Genomic DNA, 22,195 nt, shown 5'->3' with positions numbered 1-22,195 from the left:
GAGCCATTGTACCCAGTGGACAGCTCCAGACCATGTCAGAGTACCACCACCCAACCACCTCCACAAGTGACACACTCAAGGGGCAAACTCAGTGGGCACCAGAGCCCCGCTGAAGTTAAGTCCTGCTCTGTGCAGTGGGCGCCTGCACAGCTGATCCTCTCAGTAGTCAAAGGTTGATGGTCAGTGGTCACAACCAGTCCTTGTAGCTGATCAGCCTGGGTAAATCCCTCCCACTGACCTGTCAACAGCATTCAAGGCTCAACTACAAGGGGGACATATACACAGATCACACGGTGGGCATTCCTTGAATACCCAGCTTGGGTGATGGGGGAAGTTGTGCCACTGGACCCTACAGGACACCAAGACAAGGAGTTGTCTCTACCTAATACACAGAGACAAACACAGGGAGACTGCCTAAATGAGGAGACAAAGAAACATGGCCCAAATGAAAGGACAGATCAAAACTCCAGAAAAAGAGCTCAACAAAATTGAGTCAAGCAATCTACTAGATAAAGAGTTCAAAACACTGGTTATAAGGATGTTGCATGAACTTAGGGAAATGCAGATGAACTCAGAGAGAACTTCCACAGCATAAAAAAGGACATGGACACCATAAAAAAGAACCAGTCAGAAACGAAAGATACATTAACTGACATAAAGAACAATTTACAGGGAATCAACAGTAGAGTGGATAAAGCAGTGATTTGGAACCTAAGGAAGCAAAACACCCAATCAGAACAACGAGAAGGAAAAAGAATCCAAAAAAAATAACAACAGTGTAAGGAGCCTCTGGGGCAATTTTAAGTGTTCCAACATTCACATCATGAGGTGCCCTAACGAGGAGAGAGATAGCAAGAATCTGAAAACCTATTTAAAAAAAATAGAAAACTTCCCTAACTTGGTGAAAGAAATAGACATATAATTCCACAAAGCTCAGAGAGTCCCAAATAAGTTGGACTCAAAGAGGCCCACAGCAAGACACATCATAATTAAAATGCCAAAGGTTAAAGAGAGAATCTTAAAAGCAGCAAGAAAAAAGCAGTTAGATACCTACAACGGAGCTCCCTGTAAGACTGTCAGCTGATTTCTCAAAAGAAACCCTGTAGGCTAGAAGAGAATGGCAAGAAATATTCAAAGTGATGAAAATCAAGAACCTACAACCAAGATTACTCTAACCAGCAAAGCCATCATTTAGAATGGAAGGAAAGATAAAATGCTTCCCAGTCAAAAAAAAAAGCCAAAGGAGTTCATCATCACCAAACCATTATTATATGAAATATTAAAGGGTCTTCTTTAAGAAAATAAAAAATGTAAATAAAATGGCAGTAAATACATAGCTACCAACAATTAAATCTAAAATACAAAATAAATGAACAAGCAGAACAAAAACAGAATCACTGACGCAAAGAATGTTTTGATGGGTTGCCAGATGGAAGGGGAGTCAGGAGGCTGGGTGAAAAAGATGAGGGAATTAGAAGTACAAATTGGTTGTTACAAAGTAGTCATGGGATGTGAAGGACAGCACAGTGAATACAGTAACCAAAGAATATATATGCATGACCCACAATCATGTACAACGGTGTGGGGACTGCCTGAGTGGAAAGGGTCTAGTTGGAGGGAAGCAAAGAGGAAAAAATTGGGACAACTGTAATAGCATAAACAATAAAACATAATTTAAAAAATTACATTAAATTAAAATTTATATTTTAGAATGTTTTTAAAAACTGAACAAAAATCATTTGAATTGGAATTCTAAACCCCATTACACTACCAATCAAACAAGAAGGTACAACAGTAATTTACGGATATGCAAAGTCTTAAAAATTCTACCTTCCATGAATGCTTCCTTAGAAAGCTACTGAAAGCTATGCTTCACTAACAAGGGAATAAACCGAGAAAGTCAAAGACATGGGAGCCAGGAAAGAAGGTATACGGGACTCTCTAGGGTGACAGCGAAAGGAAGTCAGGAGGAGGAGCTGTGAGCAAGACCTAAAAAGTAACCAGGTAATCAGTCCATGAAGAGAAGGCCAAGTGGACTTTAAAGTCCATGGCTCTTTGTGTTCCTGGGGTATGGAAAGGGAAGGGGAAACAAGGAAGCTTTCCATATTTTGTCCCCTTACTGGATCCTTAGACTGGCCTCTCCCCCTCATCCCCCATGATCATGCAACACTGTGCCTATCTGTTGTTAGCTTACAGGCAAAGCAATTTCCCAAATAAATGGATACAAATGGTCAAAAAAAAAAAAAGTAATCAGTCGAGAGTACAACATTCAGAATTTCTGGGAAAATCTTCTTCAAAAAGATAAGAATACCTAACATTTGCCCAGATTACGAGAGATTTACACAGTTAACGTAAAGTCTAGAGTTGAATTAGTGCTAAGTGATCAGAAAACTTAACAGCTGAATAAAACAAGTATTAACTAAAAAAAATATACTGTGCAGTAACGTAATTAAAAGGCACTTTGTGGCTTAGCACTGAATACAGTTTACACAGTCATATGATCAACCATGATTGTGGAGCTAACCAAAATTATGATACAACTATAATGGAAGATAAGGGAATGGAAAGAGTATTTTTGCACGATAGAGGCAGAAGATGTAAGGAAGCCAAATGTTCAAACTCTGGGTGGGAAAAAGTGCCTAAAACTGGGCAATAAAAATCAACATATAACAAGTGTCTTCACAATAAGGTGGTGAGAAAAACAGCGTAACTGGCACCTCCAGAAAACAAGTAGTGAGGGACACAACTGTTTTCTTACTAAGCCATACAGGATTACTTGACCACTGAATCAACACCTTAAAATGGTATCTGTGGCTATTAGAAAAAAGAAAACGAGGTATGAGGGCAATAATAAAAGACGCAGTAGTGTTTTGCTAGGTCTGGCTATCCTCCGGCATGCAGACGCCCTAAGAACACGAAGAGCCGCACACTCAGGTATGAAGGAGAGGGAAGGAGGTGGCCCTGAGAGCAGCCTGTGCCAGGCTGAGCACCGAAAACACAAGGAAGCTTTGGAAATGACTGACTCCACACACCTGACTTCTTTCTAGGATTGCTGGGCAACATGAAATTTTAAAACACAGGGCTTCACTGACAGGTACTCAAGACTAATGAAGGTAGAGAGCTGGCTTCAAAACCAAAACTGTGACTTAGTAAATGTAGCAAGAAAACCACTTAATTACTGGATCGGTTGATTTGCTTCCCTTCTACAGAAATCTCTAGGACCCATGTACTCAAGACTCTGTTTCAAACTGCTTACCCTAAAAGAAACCAAACCAAACCACTCAGTGTTCTGCTTCACAATACTTTTAAGGACAATACACAAAGAGAAAGGCCCCCTCTCCTATATGACAGCTGACCTGCAGAATTCTGTCCTGGGAAGCTGGCGTTCGTGGTGTCCTAAGAGCGATGCTGTTGTTGGTGACATTGTACTCAGACAGAAGAGTACTGGAAGCAGAGTTTGTTATGCCCGATTCCTCAGCAGTCTGACGTGCAATTTCACTTGCTTGGCCTACTTTCACAACTTCCTGGAGTTCCGCATCTGAAATCTAGAAAGACACAGTTATCATAGTAAGCAGTATTTTAACTGGAGAACAACAAACTTGAAACTTCCACGTTCCAGAAAAATAAAGTACTGAAGCTGTGTGATGAGTATACAAGGTTCAGTATTAAAAAGTACTCTTTACTTTTCATGAGTCTGTTTGCATAATACAGTTTTTTTAAGTCTTTCCTACATAATGCGTATGTGTGGGGAGAGGAGGAATTCTATGCTATCAAGCTGCAGAGTCTTGTGTATATTTCCACACCGAAATCCTTTTAAATCAAGAAACACAATATACCAGAAACATAAAATACTAATGTTTATATAAAACTACTATATGGGAGGATGACTGAAAACCAATTAAAGTATCACACAGAGAGAGTCCACTCATCCACAAGATCCCTAAGAAAATCAAAATGTGTTGTCCTAGTAATTTTACCAAAATAAATATCCTAAGGGGTACTAAGAAAAAAAATATCAGGCAAGAATCTCAATTTCAGAAATATCATTATGAGGAAGGGCAGCATCTAAAATTACTCTGTGCCAAGCAATCTTGTGCTGACGCAGCCAGTGCACTCACTGAGGGAGAGCGGCTCCTCCGGCTCCTAAGTCCATCCCTCTGTTCCATTAAACTGCCTAGTTCTACAGACCTGAACCACTCAACACAGAACAAGAGTTTATTCAGTTCCTCTCCTATGGCAAAAATAAATAAATAAACTCCTTTTTCATCTTCAGAGTCTTTCAAAAAAAAAAAGCCAAGAGCGTATTCAAAATTCCTGTTTCTAACCAAGTATGATTAAGTCAAAAGAACAGAGCCTGAAATAGGCTGAATGAATGTGTCTCTCTCTCTTCTCCACATCTCCCATGTTGATTTTCACTGCTGTTGCCTCAATAAGGTAAGTATGACACAACAAAACATTCACTGAAAGTAAGCAGCCTAAAGTCCACACAGCCAAACAATACCTCTATCCTGGTCTGCCCCCACAAAAAAAAAGGCCTGGAGCCCTAACCTGCTGACAAACTAAGAGATGACACTTACTTACTAAACCATCATATGAGCAGTTTCAGACCTGACATAACTATACAGAAAAGCTGTTACTTATTTATTATGCTGTATGACAATGACTTATTTTTATGTGAATCACATACTACACTGTGAATTTCTTATGGGCACTGAGCACCTAACAAAAACTTGGCATATAAGCCCTCAAATATTTGCTGAATAAATGATAAATATATGAGCTCACACCATTAAAAAAAGTACTTTTATCATATTACCTGAGGGGCAGGAAGTACTAATTTACTTCTCTTTTTAGTAAATTCAGAAACACCACTAGTTTGAAGAATAGCTGATGGTAAATCAGATTCTTTTTTCCTCTTCAGATGCTGCTTGTCTTTTTTTCTATCTCTTCCTTCTTTTTCACTGTCATGGTCAAGGTGGAGAAGAGATTTTTAAAAGTTACATATAGGCAATAACATTAAAAGCCACATAAATACTCACACATTTTGAACAAAATAATCCCATTTCTAAGAAAATTACTAACAGATAAAAACTATATACATTAAGTTGGTCCCTACACCATTACCTACCCACTGTATTCAAGAGGAATGCGGACTTAGAATAATAGAATTATTAAAGAAATAGGATACACTAATTTAAATATTATTAAAACTATATATTATAGAGGCTATGATAAGCTAAATGTCACATATAAAATCAAAAGAAAAACAGAACTATTCCTTTACTGTTTACATTTATATAAAAATGTGTGTACACACAGTAAAATGATGAAGTATATAGAAAGGAAAACAATAATATAAACAGAACAAAATTAAAACATTGTGAATTCTCATTATTTACAATAGCCAAGATATGGAAGCAGCCCAAGTGTCCATCAGTAGATGAGTGGGTAAAACTGTGGTACATTTACACAATGAAGTACTTCTCGGCTGTAAAAAAGGAAAATTTTACCATTTGCCAACAGCATGGATGGGCCTAGAGAACATTATGATAAGTGAAATACGTCAGTTAGAGAAAGACAGGAACCATATGATTTCATTCACATGTGGAATCCAATGAACAAATTGAACTAACAAACAAAACAGAGACAGACTCACAGATAGAGAGCAGGATGACAGCTCTGGGGTGGGGGTGGGAGTGGGGAGTAGAGGGATAGAGCAAAAACAGAAAAGAAACTCATGGACACAGATAGCAGTGCAGTGACTGGGAGGGTGGCGGGGAGAGGATAGGTGGACGTGGAAGAGGGTATAAGGGAGATAAATGGTAATGGAAAGAAAATAAAAAATAAACTTTTTAAAAAGGGGGGAAATTGTGAGTTTTAAAATTTCCCTTTAAAACTGTTATTCAATTATGATTTTATAAATTCAAAAAATTTTTAAAAAGGGTATTTAAGTCTAGACAAATTACACCAAAAATGATTGTCAGCAAGTCGAAGGAGAGGCTCAAGGCTGTCTTTTAAAGCTCTAGGAATGCCTCCTCCCCTCGCCCCCCACCTAGTCTATGCCTTCCAAATGATTGGTGTTCATCTTTAACCTGTTTATCTGTGGAAGACTACCTACAAGAAGGTCCTAATTTAAAAAATAAACAAAATGGAGTACATCCAAAAAAACCCTGTTTCACAGTGGCTAGTATCTGTTGTTTAGTAACTATTCACACAGTAAAAATGGAATATCAATCAGGAAGTAAAGAACTAAAAGTCTTTGGCGATCATAAATGGTTCTCCCCACAATTTTCAGATATAAGAATTAAAGAAACTCTAAAAATCCCTTGAAATAGGCAAAATCCTCAACACCTTATAAGACATTTTATAAATATACCTACTTATTCTAAGTGAAAACTTTTAGAATACAAGACAAAAAGAACCAGATCAGATTTTGACAGAGTCCTTCAGGTTATTAGTAAAAACACTAACTTGTTCACAAATGTACATAAATCTTAAATTAACACTGTGACTCAGTGAGCAGACACTTTACTAAGAGCCAAATGCCCACAATACAAGAGATACAAACTGCATTCCATGCTAAAAATAGGACAGCCAGGGTCACTGACTCTCTCCGAAAGGTGAACTCAAATAAATAAAAGCAAACGGAGGCTACGCGTGCTAGGTAATAAAAACCCAGCTCTGACAAGGACACCACTTAGCCCTCCATGAAACCCCTACAGCACCTTTCCATTTTCAAAACCAGAAAGGCACGTACGATCTTAGCTCGCCGTCGAGATCCTGTTGTCTTAGCTTCCTGAAATCTGCATCAAGAGCCTGGTAGTTTTCCTCTGAAGTATCATAGAAACCAAGAGCAGGCTTTTTTTCAAATGGGATTTCAGCATTATAATCAACTCCTCTCTTCTTTTTTCTTTTCTTCTGAATTTCTATGCCAGCTGCCCGAAGTTCTCTTCTCTTTTGGAGGGCAGCAAGACGCCTGAAGAACACAAAGATTACCTTGAAAAACACGTGCCATGGAGAAGGGATGAATTATCCAACAGTTAAGATCACTAATTGGTTATCTGAGGAAAAAATAAATCCTCACCTCACACTATTCAGCAAAATGTAGTTCAGTTTCGATTTAAAGGTATGTGAGTGTATGCACTCATACACTAAAGCAAAAACAAAAACCAGAAGAAACTACAAGTAAATATGTATCTTACCTCTGGATGAAAATATACTCACCAAATATAAATAAAAGACAAAAGAAAAGAGCAAAGGCTTTGAAATTTTGTATCTCTGTAGCACTATTTTTTAAAAAATCATAAAGCAAAATTAAAAGGCAAATAAATAATAGGAATAAGATGTTTGCAACTAATATTAGGAATGGTCAGATATAAAAAAATCTATTCAAGTTTTTAAAAACTGCAACCCAATGGGGAGAAAAACACAAAAGGAAATAAACAGTTCACTAAGGAAAAATGCAAATTGCTGAAATGACAAAAGGTTTACTTAATAATTTAAAAATCACAAATTAAATCAATAGGTACCATTTCTGTATATCTAATCACTACCACTCAGCTTTTTGTCTCGTTTTAATGGCAAAGGTGGTAAAAAGTGAACTCTCCCCCACACTGGCAGTTAAGAAAGTAAACTGGTGTGGCTTTCCCAAAGACAATTTGGAAATACACATGAAAACACATTTTCCACATTTTTTAACCCAGCAATTTCACTCCCCAGCCTTTAGCCTAAGGCAATAAAGAAGAACATGAACAAGGAATCGGCTGTGAAACTGCCCTTTGAGCACTGCTTGTAACAGTGGAAAACCAGGTATAATCTACACATACAACAATAAGAAATTAAATGAATTTACATACAGCTGTAAAACAAGGTATTATAGAGCCATCCATATAACCCTTAAAAAGCCTATAAATCTATTCTGACATGGAAAGATGCCCAAGACACACTACTTCAAAACTGTTACAAAGTTTACATGTTGGAGAGCAACATGTAAAAATTATATGTGTATCTATTAATGAATAAATATGTGGGGGGATGGGAAGGATGTCCACCAAAATATTATCAGTACTAATCACTGGAAGTTAAAATTTTATTTAATTTTTACTTTTGTATTTGCACTTTCCCATGATGCCATAATTTTAATGATTTAATGATGAGAAAGTTATTCACAATACTTAAGGGGGGAGAAAATTAATCCACAAAATTAATTACAGGAACAACTTCCAGCTTGAGGAGACCCTACAGATCTACTTCCTAACAAAACTGATGAAAATTAGTTTTTTAAAAAATTTAATACAATTTTAAGACTCTGAAAAGAATCCTAAAGTGATACAGCCAATGAAGACACATTTCTTCAAGAAAACCTACTAAAAATTAGGAAGAAAAGTGCAAGTCTGTGATATCTGAATCAAGGCCCACTCCTCCCCCTCTGCCCCCCTCCCAGCTCAGGGAGATGGAAAGTCCACCCCACACTGGTGCACCAAGGACACAGGTTTCTTAGTCTCTCCTCCAGTTCCCAGTAGGAGGGCTTTTATTCCAAGAGGAGCATTTCTCATCCTGCCTCCAGATAACCCACTGCTGAGGCTAGTTCGGTCCAGAGCAGCCAAGAAGCACTGGCTTCCTTCTTCTGCCTAGACAGAGGCTCTATCTTGAGCACACTGCTGCTGAGTATACTAGAGCCCCAACACCTTTGCCCCGGATTGTGGGTTGAGGGTTCCATGCTAGGACAGGCAGGCCAAGGAAAGCTAGAGCTGTGTAAGCCCCCTCACCAAGCACTCAGCTCCTGAAGTAAGGCTATCGTGCAGAGACAAGCACATCAGAGTGCAGTAGTAAAACAGGAGCTCCAAGTCTCTCCCCAAAGAGACTAACTTCATTTGCAACAAGCATGGAGAAGTTCAAGCCCAAAGGCACTCTCACAAACAGTGGAAGTTGTGGTGAAGCAACTAGGAAGAAACTATTGAGAATATAGGCTAAGCTGTAGGCCCACTACGTTGCCAGAAACACAGACAGACACAGGTGGGAGGAGCCCCCTGGGGCCAAAACAAGTATCAAACCCAGACCTCAGAAACTATCTCTTCAAAGGAGCCCAGATTTGGCTGAATCAGCTTGTGGAGCAATTTATGCCCCAAAACATCATGGAAAACAATAAAGCAATCATCTAGCAATTAGTAGAACTAGATACAGCCAGGAAAAAAAAGATGTCAAATAAAGTCCCGTCAAAAGCATGTCATCCCAGAGTGACTGTGAGCACACCTAAGACTCCATCCCCGGAAGAGTAAGATGGGAGGCTTTACATTTCTGAGATGAGGGAAGGGGAGAACAGACTACACTAAACAATCCAGTTGGACACTAAACAAGTAAACAAATAGCAGTAACAAGGAGGTGTGGTGGCAACACTAGCACCCAGAATTACCATAATCAATCATCTAGGTTCTACAGTTCTCAACAAAAAATTATGAGACGAGCAAAGAAACAGGAAAGCACAACCCATACTTGAGAAAAAAAGCAGGCAACAGAAACTGCCTGTGAGAGCTGTCAGATGCCAAACTTGACAACTTCAGAGGAGCCATTATCAGTATGTTCAAAGAACTAAAGGGAACATTGATTAAAGAAATAAAGGTATGATGACAAATAGAGAGTATCAGTAAAGAGATAGAAATGATTAAAAAGAACCAAATGGAAATTCTGGAGTTGGAAATATGAAATGAAAACTTCACTGGGGGGACTAAACAGTAGATTCAAACTAAGAGAAGAATTAGCAACCTTGAAGACAAATGGATAGAAATGATGCAATCTGAAGAACAGAGTAAAAAGAATAAAGACATGTGAACAGAGCCTCACAGAAATGTGGGACACCACTGAGCACACCAACACATGCACAAGAGCAACAGCAAAAGGAGAGGAGGGACAAAAGGGAGAAAAGTATTTCAAGAAATTATGGTTGAAAATTTCCCAAGTTTCCTGAGAACCACTAACCTCCAGAACACTCAAAACTCCAAGCAAGTAAGAGGCACATAAAGAAATCCACAAACAAAGCCCTGGCTGGTGTAGCTCAGTGGATTGAGCGAAGGCTGCAAACCAAAGCATCAGAGGTTCGATTCCCAGTCAGGGCACATGCCTGGGTTGCAGGCCATGTCCCAGTGGGGGCCACGTGAGAAGCAACCACACATTGATGCTTCTCTTTCTCTCTTTCTCCCTCTCTTCCCCTCTCTAAAAATAAATAAATAAATGAAATCCACAAACAAAAACATCAGATTAAAAAGCTAAAAGCCACCCCTGGCTGATGTGGCTCAGTGGACTGAGTGCCAGCCTGCAAACCAAAGGGCCGCCAGTTGATTCCAAGTCAGGGCACATGCCTGGGTCATGGGCCAGACCCCCAGTTGGGGTGCGCAAGAATCTGATGTTTCTCACCCTCTCTTCCTCTCTCAAAAGATAGATAAATAAAATCTTAAAAAAAAAATAGCTAAAAGCCAAAGACAAGGAAAAAATCTTGCTGAAAGCAGCAAGAGAAAAAATGACTCATCACTTAGAAGGGAACTCCAGTAAGATTAATAACTGACTTCTCATCAAAACAGTTTTTACAGTATGATCTAATCTTATGTTATGTTATTTTGTGTGTACATACACATAAATGTACATCTATACTGAGAAAGGTTTGGAAGGGAAGGACACATTACAAAAGTTAAAGTAACTTCATTCTTTCAACAAAGGGAACAAAGACTGCAAATGACATTAGAAAACCTCTGCAACATAACATTAAAGTGAATACAACCAATCTATGTAGCACTACAAGGACCTCAGAGGAGCCATTATAAATATGGGGTATTATAATGGTACCCCTTTTGGGGTATTAACCATGCTCCCAAAAGAAAATAGAACAATACTAAAGGAAAAGTGCATTATTTTTGTAACCAATAAAAAGCTTTAAGTTATAAAGCAGATCTACAATTCATCATTCAAACAGTCCTACACTGCACTTCACATACAGACCAACCCAGCCCGGCAACTTTCAGAGAGTTTGTGCTGCAAGAATTTGAAAACATGCAGTATGACCTTTCTCCTCTTAGACTGTCAAATAAAAAAAATGACAACAGCCAACACAGCATTAGCCATCCGGTGTGAATAAATCAAAATTATACCTATCTTTTCTTAGGTAAGATAGGCAAAAAATACATTTTTAGTGTACTACAGAATTTTAATAATTAGTTCATGTGTGCCATGCGATAAAGAAGGTTGAAAATCACTCATCTATTACAAGATGTACATACAACATAAATTATAAAGATGTGTAGATCCTCCAAGAAAACCTACAAGTAGGTGTAAATTTAAACCTGAAAAATTTATTTAAAGCAAGCAATGGCAGCCATACTTGGGAATTTTTAACATATGTACTTGCCACATCCCAGACCCAATCCATGTGGTTAAAAGGCTCAAAAAAAATCTGGTTCCCAACCAACCATGGACAGAAATGGAAGGTGATTTATTTCAACCTTACGTTATTTAATCCTAACAAGTGTACAGAAAAGAAAGGTGGCTGTGCCTGGGCAGAAAATTTAGTACCTCCTCTTGGTTTTTGTTCCCTGTCCCAGCCCAGTCGCATTCTGTCGTTGTAAGTAACTATTCTGGGCTAGTGACTGGCCAGTTACGCCAACAAGCATCTTCAGTCATGAAAGAATCCTCCTTCCCAGGATCTGGCACTTCAAAGCCATTGCTGGGGAAACCATCAACACAATGCTGGTCATCTGGTCAGGAAGCACTTCGTGGCTTGGGACCACAAAAGGCAGCTGTGTAGGCTAGGGAGGTTATTACAGTGCATGAACTCCAAAAGCTAATGAGCACTTAATTCAGTTCAGGTTTTCCCTTTATCCACTTCTGGGCCATTAGGAATGATGTCCAATCATGGCTCTAACCAAAAGGTGAAACAGAGGGAAAGTGGAGAAAATCTTGAGTAGAGGGCAATACTTACTTCACTCACTTTTTTATCCTCACCCAAGGATATTTTTTTTCATTGCTTTTAGAGAGGAAAGGGGAGGGAGAGAAGGGAGGAGGGGGAACAGAGAGACAGAAAGAGAAAGAAACTTCGACTGGTTGCCTTCTTACTGACACCCCAGCTGGGGATCAAACCCACAACCTGGGTATATGAGTAACACACCCAACGAGACAACACTCTGACCAACTGAGCTACACCAGCCAGGACTTACTCACTTTTTAAATAAAGATTTCTGTGAAAGCCTCTATTTAGGTTTAAGGTTCATTAACTCCCAAGTTTCCTGTTTGAAGTCAGTACCTGCCCAAAACTACCCAAGGAGAGTAACTCACTGGCAGTCATGCAAAAGCCACAGGGACCACATGACTCCAAGACGGCTACAACAGATGAGGATCTCCTGTGCTAACAAAAGAACCAACATACCCAGTACACTGCCTGGGCATTACTTCTGCCACATCTTATTTAAAAAATTCTTTTTAATATATCTTTTTGTACTACATTCTGAAATGATTAGAAGCAAAAATAAGACATTTTCAAAGTCATAAAGAGTATTACCAAAACTAGAACTGGAAAATTCTAATTATTACTATCCAACAGGGTTGTATAAATCATGCAGTTTTACTGGGCTAAAGATGCATGGACTAACTGTTTAATTATGGATGGAAATAACCATACCTTGCCTCTTCCAACTGTTTCTCTCTTGCTTTCCTCTTGGCCTTCTTTCCCTGCGTATTAGCCAGGCGGGCTCTAGCTTCAGAAAGCATCTCAAGTTCATCTGCAAAAATAAAGAGAAGAAAACCTAAGTTCTTCTCCAACAGAAGGTAGGTATGTGAGAGACATACCCCAGGACTTAAGATGAGAAAAACCATCTTCTTTCTTTTTTTAAGACTTTATTTATTTTTAGACAGAGGGGAAGAGAAGGAGAGAAAGGAAGAGAAATATCAATGTGTGGTTGCCTCTTATGCACTGCCTAAGGCGGGGAGGGGGACCTGGCCTGCAACACAGACATGTGCCCTGACTGGGAATCAAACCAGTGACCCTTTGGTTCAGGGCCCAGTGCTCAATCCACTGAGCCACACCAGCCAGGGCAAAAAACCATCTTCTATAAAATGAGAACAATTCCTACTTAACAAAGATGTTGAGAAGAGCTACACAAAATGAAACAGATAAAGCATCTAGCAAGTATTCATTAAACAATGGCCATGATTATTATATCATACATTATCACCTATTAACTGGCAAAGCACAAATTGTTAAATATAAGAGAACTGATTGTCTTCATTAGATACACCTTTCTTTCCTATCTCTCTCTTCCAATACATTTCCATGGCTTCCCAAAGTAGAATAACGAATGTCATTGCTGATGCTTTAGACCAATTCAAAGGCTGTCTAATGGCATCGCAAGGAAACTTTTTAGAAATTCATCCAGGATTATTCACTCCTGAAATTATTGAGTCAATTATCTCCAGGGGAGGCCCTGGTACCTGCATTTTTAAAAGTTCCCAATGTGCCCTGGCTGGTGTGGCTCAGTGGACTGAGTGCCAGCCTGTGAACCAAAGGGTCGCCAGTTCAATTCCCAGTCAGGGCACATGCCTGGGTTGTGGGCCACGTCCCCAGCAGGGGATGTGCAAGAGGCAACCACATACTGATGTCTCTCTCCCCACCTTTCTCCCTCCCTTCCTCCCTCTCTAAAAAATAAATAAATAAAATCTTTAAAAAAAATAAAATAAAAGTTCCCAGTGTCACAATGATGCAGCCAGACCAGCCACTGCTTGTCTTTGGGAACTATTACCCTCAAACTTTTAAATTTTAGAAACAATCCATTTCCTGTTTGCTCCAAGAATACCTGCCAGAGGTGTGCGCGGCTGCAGTGTTTACCCTAAGATAACTTGCCGATTATAGTCCTAACCTTACCCACAAAATACCTCACTTTTATTATTTACACATTGCTCTAGTATATCAATAGGTTTTGGAGATAAATGACATTCTATTTATAGCATTCTGTTTTTAGTAATGGCAGCAAGCTGCACTTTTTTTTTTTCTGAACAGGAAATGGACTAACAAATATTCACGAATGCTTCACAACAATCTTGAGGCAGGGGTCCCCAACCCCCAGACCACAGGACCAGGCCACGCAGAAGCTACATCTGTGTTTACAGCTGCTCCCCATTGTTGGCATTACCACCTGAGCTCCACCTCCTGTCAGATCTATGATGGCATTAGATTTTCATAGGAGCGTGAACCCTATTATGAACTGTGCCACAAGGGATCTAGGCTGCTTGCTCCTTATGAGAATCTAATGTTTGATCATCTGCTGTGGAGCTGAGGTGGTGATGTTAGCACTGGGGAGTGACTACGATACAGATTATGATTAGCACAGAGGTTTGACTGTAGAGACCAAAATAGATCAATCGCTTGCAGATTTATATCAAAATCCTAACAGTGAGTGGCAAGTGACAATTAAGCTGCATCTGGTGGGAGGCTATAGAGCCATCCCCCCGCCCTGTCCCAGTCCACGGAAAAACTGTCTTCCACAAAACCAGTCCCTGGTGCCAAAAAGGTTGGGGACCACTGCTGTAAGGCAAGAAAGATATTATTCTCCATGTGGCAGGAAATAGAATCAAAGCTCAGAGAGATTATACGACTTGGTGAACATTAAATAGCTAGTAAATGGCAGACACGGGTCTAAAATCCAGTTCCTGTGATTCTTAATTCAATGTCTCAAGGAGTCATCCTAAATCTCCATCACAGTCTTGCATTATTGCTTTTTTCACAGATTAAATTACCTGCCTAAAGCCAAACAAGTAGGTAATAGGACTGGAGCCCAATATCCCAACTTCATGGCTCTCTCCACAGAATAGGAGTAAGAACGCAGGATCTCCAGGGCTTACCTCTAGCCTCCAGGATATCTTTCCAGTAGTATTACATTGCTTAATTTACTGAATAAATTAAAAAATCAGAAGATAAAGGGACACTGTCCAGAAAGAGCAATTACTCTCCAACAGAAGACTGGACACATTTAGAATGAGACTTAAATAACAGCAGCAGACTGAACTGGGATTCAGAGGAAGGAATTATGAGTTAAGAGGCAGCCTGAGGAGTGTATGGGCTACCGAAGAAATGAATTGCTCACAAGTATATACTTACCCTCATCCATATCAATTGGATCTGGCCGTGCTGGTTTTGTTTCTGGATTTGGATCTATTTCTCCAGGTTTAAGTTTCCGTGGATCATCTGTTGTTTCCTCTTCATTATCTCTTTGGGCTGCTTTATCCCTAGAAAAAGAGTGCAGATGAGTCAGCCCCACTATCACACCATCTCATCTTAGAAATGCGAGATTTCCTAGTGCTGGCACTCTTTTCTTTCAAAAACTCAATGGAACAGCACGGATGGACCAAAAGTGCATTATGCTAAGTGAAATAAGCCAGTCAGAGAAAGACAAATACCACATGATCTCACTCATATGTTGAATCTAACGAACAAAATCAACTAACAAACAAAATAGAAACAGACTCATAGATACAGAGAACAGACTGACAGTTCTCAGAGGGGAGGGTAGAAAGGGATTGAGTTAAAAAGGTTAAGGGATTAAGCAAAAACCACTTCAAAGACAGACAACAGCAGGGTGAGGGAAAGAGGGTGGGATGGGGTAGGAGAGGCTTTTAGTCTCTCCTACCCCACCCCACCTTCCAGTCACATAAAAGTCTCTGGTCACATAAAAGAGAAATGGTGACCGGGGACTTGACTAGGAGTGTGAACACACGATACAATGTACTGATGATGTATTATAGAACTATACCCCTGAAACCTACGTATTTTATCAACTAATGTCACCCCAATAAATTCACCTTTAAAAAAAGATAACACTGAAAAAAACTCAATGGATGGGCATTAACAGAGTAAGGCATTTCTACTACTGCTTCACTTGAAAAAAATATTAAAATTCCCTCTAATTTCAGTGAGTATTCCCATTCACTTATAAAACAGAATCCAAGCGGTCCCTCAATCACAAACGCAGTATAGTCATACAAAAAAAAAAAAAAAACCCTGCTAGTGAAGATCAAACAGTTAACTCTCAGCAGTGTGATTATAGTGATTTTTATTTGTTTTACCATATTTTCCCCAGGTTTTCTAGAATGAACATGTATGGTTTGTATATTTTTAAGTTATTCTTTTAAAAGCAATATAACTAAATAATTTTGATCACATGAGATTTAAGGTATACAATCCAATAGCTTTAGCTCCTTCACTTTAACCAGATCTGTAACTATATTTTTAAAGACAAAAAAATACTACAAGTTTATTCAGACTCATTCAGAAAATACAGACACATTTTCATACTGCTTTAGGGGATCCACTTACAGCAGAAATTCATAGTGTTCCAAGCACTGGGCAGCCGTTCTTCCAATGATTGGAGCGATGGTCCTCCATTGAGTTGGCATCAACTTGGCCAAGTGCAAGAGTTTTTCCTCTTCCTCTCGGGACCATTCTGTTTTCTTAATGCTTGGATCCAGCCACTCATACCTATTAAAAAGATACAATTTTGTACATTAATCATTCACCTAGTACAAACATCCTATTTACAAATTAGATACACTGACTTCCAGTGTCTGAAAAATGGAAGGTAACTCTCATCCTTCAATTACCAAAGCTGTTTTTTTCCAACACAATAGTCACTGTTTTTTGTTTGATGTTTTTAAATTTAAGTGAAACTACTGTCATCTGTGTTTCCTAATGTGCCACCCCACCTGCTTTTTCCATCTGGTTTACTTAGCTGGATGAGAAGATAACAAACAAGATAGAAGCCTTATCACACATCCGAGGAGGGGCTTAGCTTCACTATGAAAAACAGAAATCAGAACTACTTCTTCAGCTTAAGGACTGTCTTCCTCTTTGAGGTCTAATCCCTACATTATGATCCATTCGCCTACTCAGGTGCCTAGGAAATTAGATCACTCTTGTACAAATCAAAATATGATCCTAGAACCACATAGGTCAGGGCTGAGGCCAGATCACTCATGCCAAGAATACATGTAAAAAGTTTAATGTTCCACTACACCTTGGGACTTAAAAGGGGATACCCAGGTATAGTGATGGATTATTTTATATTTTGGGGTAGCAAATATATAATATTTCAACTGTATTATGACTCAACTACTGTGAGCTAGCCTAGAAAGTTAGCCATTATTTATCATTCATTTTGTGGGGGAAAGTTCTAACCAGCTTTTAAATTTCTGGACACAATCCATCTATAAGCTAGAGTCTATATCTAAAAGCAGGTTTATGCTTCACAAACCATTCTCAAACACATTAACTCACTTGAGCCTCATATCTCCATCAATTAGGGCCAAGTATTATTATCCTCAAATGGGAAAAAACAGGCATGAGAGAAAGGATGTTAAAAATGGCTTGCCTAGGATCACACAGGAAGCAAACAACAGCTAGGTCTTAATTCTAAATCCCCATCTCCCACTGTATCCTTTCTGTTATATCACAATGCGCGCTTTCTCTGGTAAGGTTCAAAACACTGACATTTTCCTCATCATAACTAGGGCTGTTTTCTGTTTCCCATTCATCAACTGGTACATACCATCTGGCTTTGCACTGCTTTGCTGATTTCCTATGCAGCAGTGAGGCAATCCTAGACCACTGATTTTTCCCATATTTCATTACCGCTGCCTTCAGAATTTCATCCTAAAAAGGTTGTCAAAGAAAAACAGTGCATTCAATAACAAAACTCCAAGTGAGAAAAGACAAAATTTAAAGGAATTCTGACAGGGTTACTGGAGAGAAAGAGAGAGACGCACACATACATCCTAGGTCAGCAATTTTCAACCAGTGTGCTGTAAGAATTTTTAAAACATGCAACACCTGCCTAATTAGTCAGGGCACTGACCTCTTTTCCCTTAGACGGTCGAATTAAAATATGACAATAGCCCTGGCTGGGTGGCTCCGTTGGCTGGAGCGTCATCCTGATGTGCTAAGGCTGCAGGTCTGATCCCTGGTGGGGGCATGTGAAGGAGTCAGCCAGTGAATGCACGAGCCAGTGGAGCAACAAACTGATCTTTCTCTCTCTCTCCCCTCACATCCCCCACACTCTCTAAAATCAATCAATCAATGGATAAATAAAATGTTTTAAAATGATAACCAACACAATAGCCATCCAGTGTGAATGAAATTAAAATTATACCTATTATTTTTGTCAGATCAGCAAAAAATATATTTACGGGTGTGCCGCAGAATTTTGGTAATTAGTTTATGTGTGCCATGAGATGAAAAAGGTTAAAAATTGCTGTCCTAGATTTAAAATAAAAAGTACAAAACCTCATTTACAATCATAATAAACAGAAAGCTGAAATAAGCAAAATGCAAGAAATTAAGACATTTCTTAGAACATTCATCCTACCCTGCCTTACACATAACCCCCACCACCCAATAAATTGGGATGGATACAGCCCAATCTGAGAAACCCTACTTGATAAAGACTAACAAAAAATATTCTCCAATGTGTGGCTGTCATTCTCTTCCAAAGACATTTCCTGAACACCTACCTTACACCATGTCTTGTGTGCTTAAGCAAGGAGAATCCAATTGGACACATCCAGCCCTCAAGAAGCAAGTCAAGACTCTATTGACTCCATTATCCAATCCAAGCTTCCTGCTTCCAGTTTATGAATGGCATTTTCTCTCCAGTCTCATTAACCCCAACTCTGACCCTAGAATCCACATCCAGCTCTAACTTGAGAATTAAGTATTTCTCTCCCACCTCACCAGTTAGCTCTCCCTCCAACCTTCCCATCTCTAAATACTATTTCATGAGGGCACCCATTCTGATCATGGAATCACCAATCTGAGAGGACCCCAGCAAGATAAGCCACAGCCACCAGAGATGATAAAGCCACCACAGATGAATGTACTTGGGCCATTTTGCTTTTAGGCTTTTTCCACTTAAACTATATGCCTCATACATGAGCTACTCCACCCCAATCCACTTTCCCATCACCAGACATTTAAAAAGACTGCAAAGTTTTGGCCACTGCACAGGAATCATGCTGTTACTTGATATTACACATCTGTCTCTCCCTCAGAAGTGACATTTTCTCCAATATAAACAGCCTGGTTCCCTCTGTGAGGCAAAGTTGTCATGGACTTTATTTACAACTTTGTTGTAGTACTGCTGTACTTAAACACGTCTGCAACTAAGAATACATGTATAGCAGTTATCTACCCTACTAGATTCATCTTGCAAACATTTTGCTAAGCGACCAACTTCATGTTGGTTATTGTCCTAGGTGTTAGGGAAACCAGGATCTGATCCTCTTGTAGTGCTGTCTGCTGGAGGAAGCAACAGCAACTAGCACTTATTGAAAGAACACCATGTGCCAGACTTTGTTGTAAATGTTCTAAATATATTGACTCATTTAATCCTCGAGAGGTAGGTATTATCATCATCCGCATTAGAAAAATGAGAAAATAGCCCTGGCTGGCGTAGCTCAGTGGATTGAGTGCGGGCTGCGAACCAAAGCACCGCAGGTTCGATTCCCAGTCAGGGCACATGCCTGGGTTGCAGGCCACAGCCCCCAGCAACTGCACATTGATCTTTATCTTTCTCTCTTTCTTTCTCTCTCTCTCTCTCCCCCCCCACCCTTCCCTCTCTAAAAATAAATAAAATCTTTAAAAAAAAAGAAAAATGAGAAAACCTCTAATGAGGTTCTGAGAGAATAAACTTACCCAGCATCACATAGAAGGATGTGATGCTTGCAAATGCTATAACAAATGTATGAAAGAAAAGTAATGGGGCCCTGGCTGGCGTAGCTCAGTGGATTGAGCGCGGGCTGGGAACCAAAGTGTCCCAGGTTCGATTCCCAGCCAGGGTACATTTCTGGGTTGCAGGCCATAACCCCCAGCAACCGCACATTGATGTTTCTTTCTTTCTCTTTCTCTTTCTCTTTCTCTTTCTCTCTCTCTCTCTCTCTCTCTCTCTCTCTCTCTCTCTCTGTCTCTCTCTCTCTCTCCCCCCCCTCTCTCTCTCCCCCTCCTTCCCTCTCTAAAAATAAATAAATAAAATCTTTAAAAAAAAAACAGTAATGGGAACACTGGAGGTGGAACTAATTTTTCACAAGGAAAATGGGTAAAAATTCCAAGACGAGTTTCTGAACTGGGTTTTGAAGGATAATCAGAAAGATGCCAAGCAACAGGAGGATATTTAAACGAAGTACAAGATATGTAAACACGCAGATCATGAAAAGATGTGATGTGCTCCAGAAACTGACAAGTGCAGTGCACTCAGAACACAAACTGCACTAATATCTTATTTTTATTTTACTACCTCTCTACTGGCTCACCACTGGTATCCACTACAACAAAGAAACTACTGCAATCTGTTTATTCCATCTGGCTTCTATCCAAGCTGAGAAGGAGTAACAGGAAGAGACAGGCCTTGGGACCTGGCAGGAGAACAGACAATTTATGCCTTGATAACAGATAACGAGAGGGCTGAGGGGCATAAACCGGCTCTTTGAACCTGGCGCTCAAGCGGCTTCCCGAACTCTGCAAGGACGTCAATGAAAAAACAAAGCTGTGGCCATGGCACTTTATTTTTGAATATTAAAGAAAGGCTCCGTGTCCTGGCTGAGGAAGGGGTGCCCCAGAAAAGCAACTCTTGCTGATGGCCTATCTCCCCCACCATGCTGTGAGTTCCTCCAAGGGCGGGGTAGTGGGTGAACATCCTCTCTGCAACAAATGTTCACTGGGAGCCTAACAAGTGCACCGCAGGTAGTCAAGTGGTTTAATCTTGGTCCCTGTCCTTGAGGTGCTCAAATAATGCAGCGTCGGGCACAAGGTAAAGGCCCGGAGAGTTCGCCAGGCTCTGCCTCCCTCACAAACCCTGCAGGGCATCGTCCTAGTCTCACCGACCTCAGTGCGCGTGCGCGCGAGCTGCCAGAGGGGACGACGGGCAGAGAACGGCGGGAAAGGGGGACTTACCTCGGTATTCCTCCACACGCCCCCCTTAATCATAATTCGAGGCATTTTGGCGGCGGGGTGTCTCGGCAAGCGGCCGAGAGGAGCTTCAGAGAAATAGCAACGGCAGGCTGGCCCTGGGACTGAGAGACACGACTTCCTCCTGACGCGACCTTCTGCTATGTAAAGACCTGCGCAGGCGCAAGGCGGGGAGCAGAGTAGCAAGTATCGCGAGAGCTTGGGCAGCTGAAAGGAAAATAGGTGTTTTGTCGTTAAAGCTCTAGTCTAGGAAAATTGTCAGAAAGCCCGCAAGCCTCTCTGGCCAAAGCGCGATACAGCCGGCGCATGTCCAAAAGAGGTTGGAGGGGAAAACAGCCCTGGGCAGATGTAGGTTGTGCCTGTTAGCTAGGACCGTTGGGCCGGGATTGGTGATGACGTCACCTAGTAGCAGATTAGCAACCACCCAGGCGGGAGGAGTTTTGGCACAGCTGGTTTGAAAAGAGCCTTGTTGTGCTTCCCAGGCAAGGTAAAGCTAAAGGAGTTCATCATCAGCAAGCCCTTATTATATGAAATGTTAAAGGAACTTATTTAAGAAAAAGATCAAAACTATGAATAGTAAAGTGATAACAAACTCATAACTATGGACAACTAAAAAAAACAAACAAGGAACTAGAACAGGGATAGAATCATGGAAAAGGATGGAGATCATTTGGAGGGTTATCAGCTGTGAGAGGGGAAGGGTGAGGATCGGGGAAAAGGTCCAGGGATTAAGAAGCATAAATGGTAGGCACAAAATAGACAGGGGGATGTTAAGCATAATATAGGAAATGGAGAAGCCAAAGAAGTGATATGTACAACCCGTGGACGTGAACTAAGATGGGGGATTGCTGGAGGGAAGGGGGGTACCTGGTGGAGGGAGACAAGAGAGGAAATATTGGGACAACTGTAATAGCATACTTAATGAAAGATACTTTTAAAAAAGAGCTTTGTTGATTATTAATTTAACACTTTATTAGGCATTTAACTAATAGTAATTTAGTGCACAGCATACTCAGGAAAAGGCAATACCTTATTTCAGCCTAAATTTCCTAACCTGTAGAGACAATAGTACCAACCTCTGGTTGTACCTGGGATTGTCCTAAGGATTAAATAATCATAAACCAAGCACAGTGTCTGATACTGCTCAAAAAAAAAAAAAAAGGACAACCCCAGGTGATCAGTGGCTGTTCCAAAAACCCTGTGTAGGAC

At 40.2% G+C, this 22,195-nt stretch overlaps 1 protein-coding gene across 1 annotated transcript in view; it reads right to left on the bottom strand.

Annotated features, from left to right (window-relative positions):
- Nucleotides 1–21,120, bottom strand: part of CDC5L (cell division cycle 5 like) — a 50,084-nt gene extending 28,964 nt beyond the window's left edge. Inside the window, exons 1-8 of the mRNA XM_045842665.1 lie at nt 20,972–21,120; nt 17,577–17,680; nt 16,349–16,510; nt 15,134–15,261; nt 12,662–12,761; nt 6,758–6,976; nt 4,817–4,961; nt 3,357–3,545 (exon numbers count right to left, since the gene is read on the bottom strand). Coding sequence (XP_045698621.1) covers nt 3,357–3,545; nt 4,817–4,961; nt 6,758–6,976; nt 12,662–12,761; nt 15,134–15,261; nt 16,349–16,510; nt 17,577–17,680; nt 20,972–21,016 — 1,092 coding nt within the window. The 5' untranslated portion in view covers nt 21,017–21,120. The remainder of the gene's footprint in view (nt 1–3,356; nt 3,546–4,816; nt 4,962–6,757; nt 6,977–12,661; nt 12,762–15,133; nt 15,262–16,348; nt 16,511–17,576; nt 17,681–20,971) is intronic.
- Nucleotides 21,121–22,195: the final 1,075 nt, after the last annotated feature.

Source organism: Phyllostomus hastatus, unplaced genomic scaffold (genome assembly GCF_019186645.2).
Source record: "Phyllostomus hastatus isolate PE091 unplaced genomic scaffold, TTU_PhHast_1.1 phas_contig_40, whole genome shotgun sequence".
Lineage (NCBI taxonomy): Eukaryota > Metazoa > Chordata > Mammalia > Chiroptera > Phyllostomidae > Phyllostomus > Phyllostomus hastatus.
The sequence above is the reverse complement of the archived record's forward strand: the minus strand, read 5'-3'. Positions and strand labels throughout refer to the sequence as shown.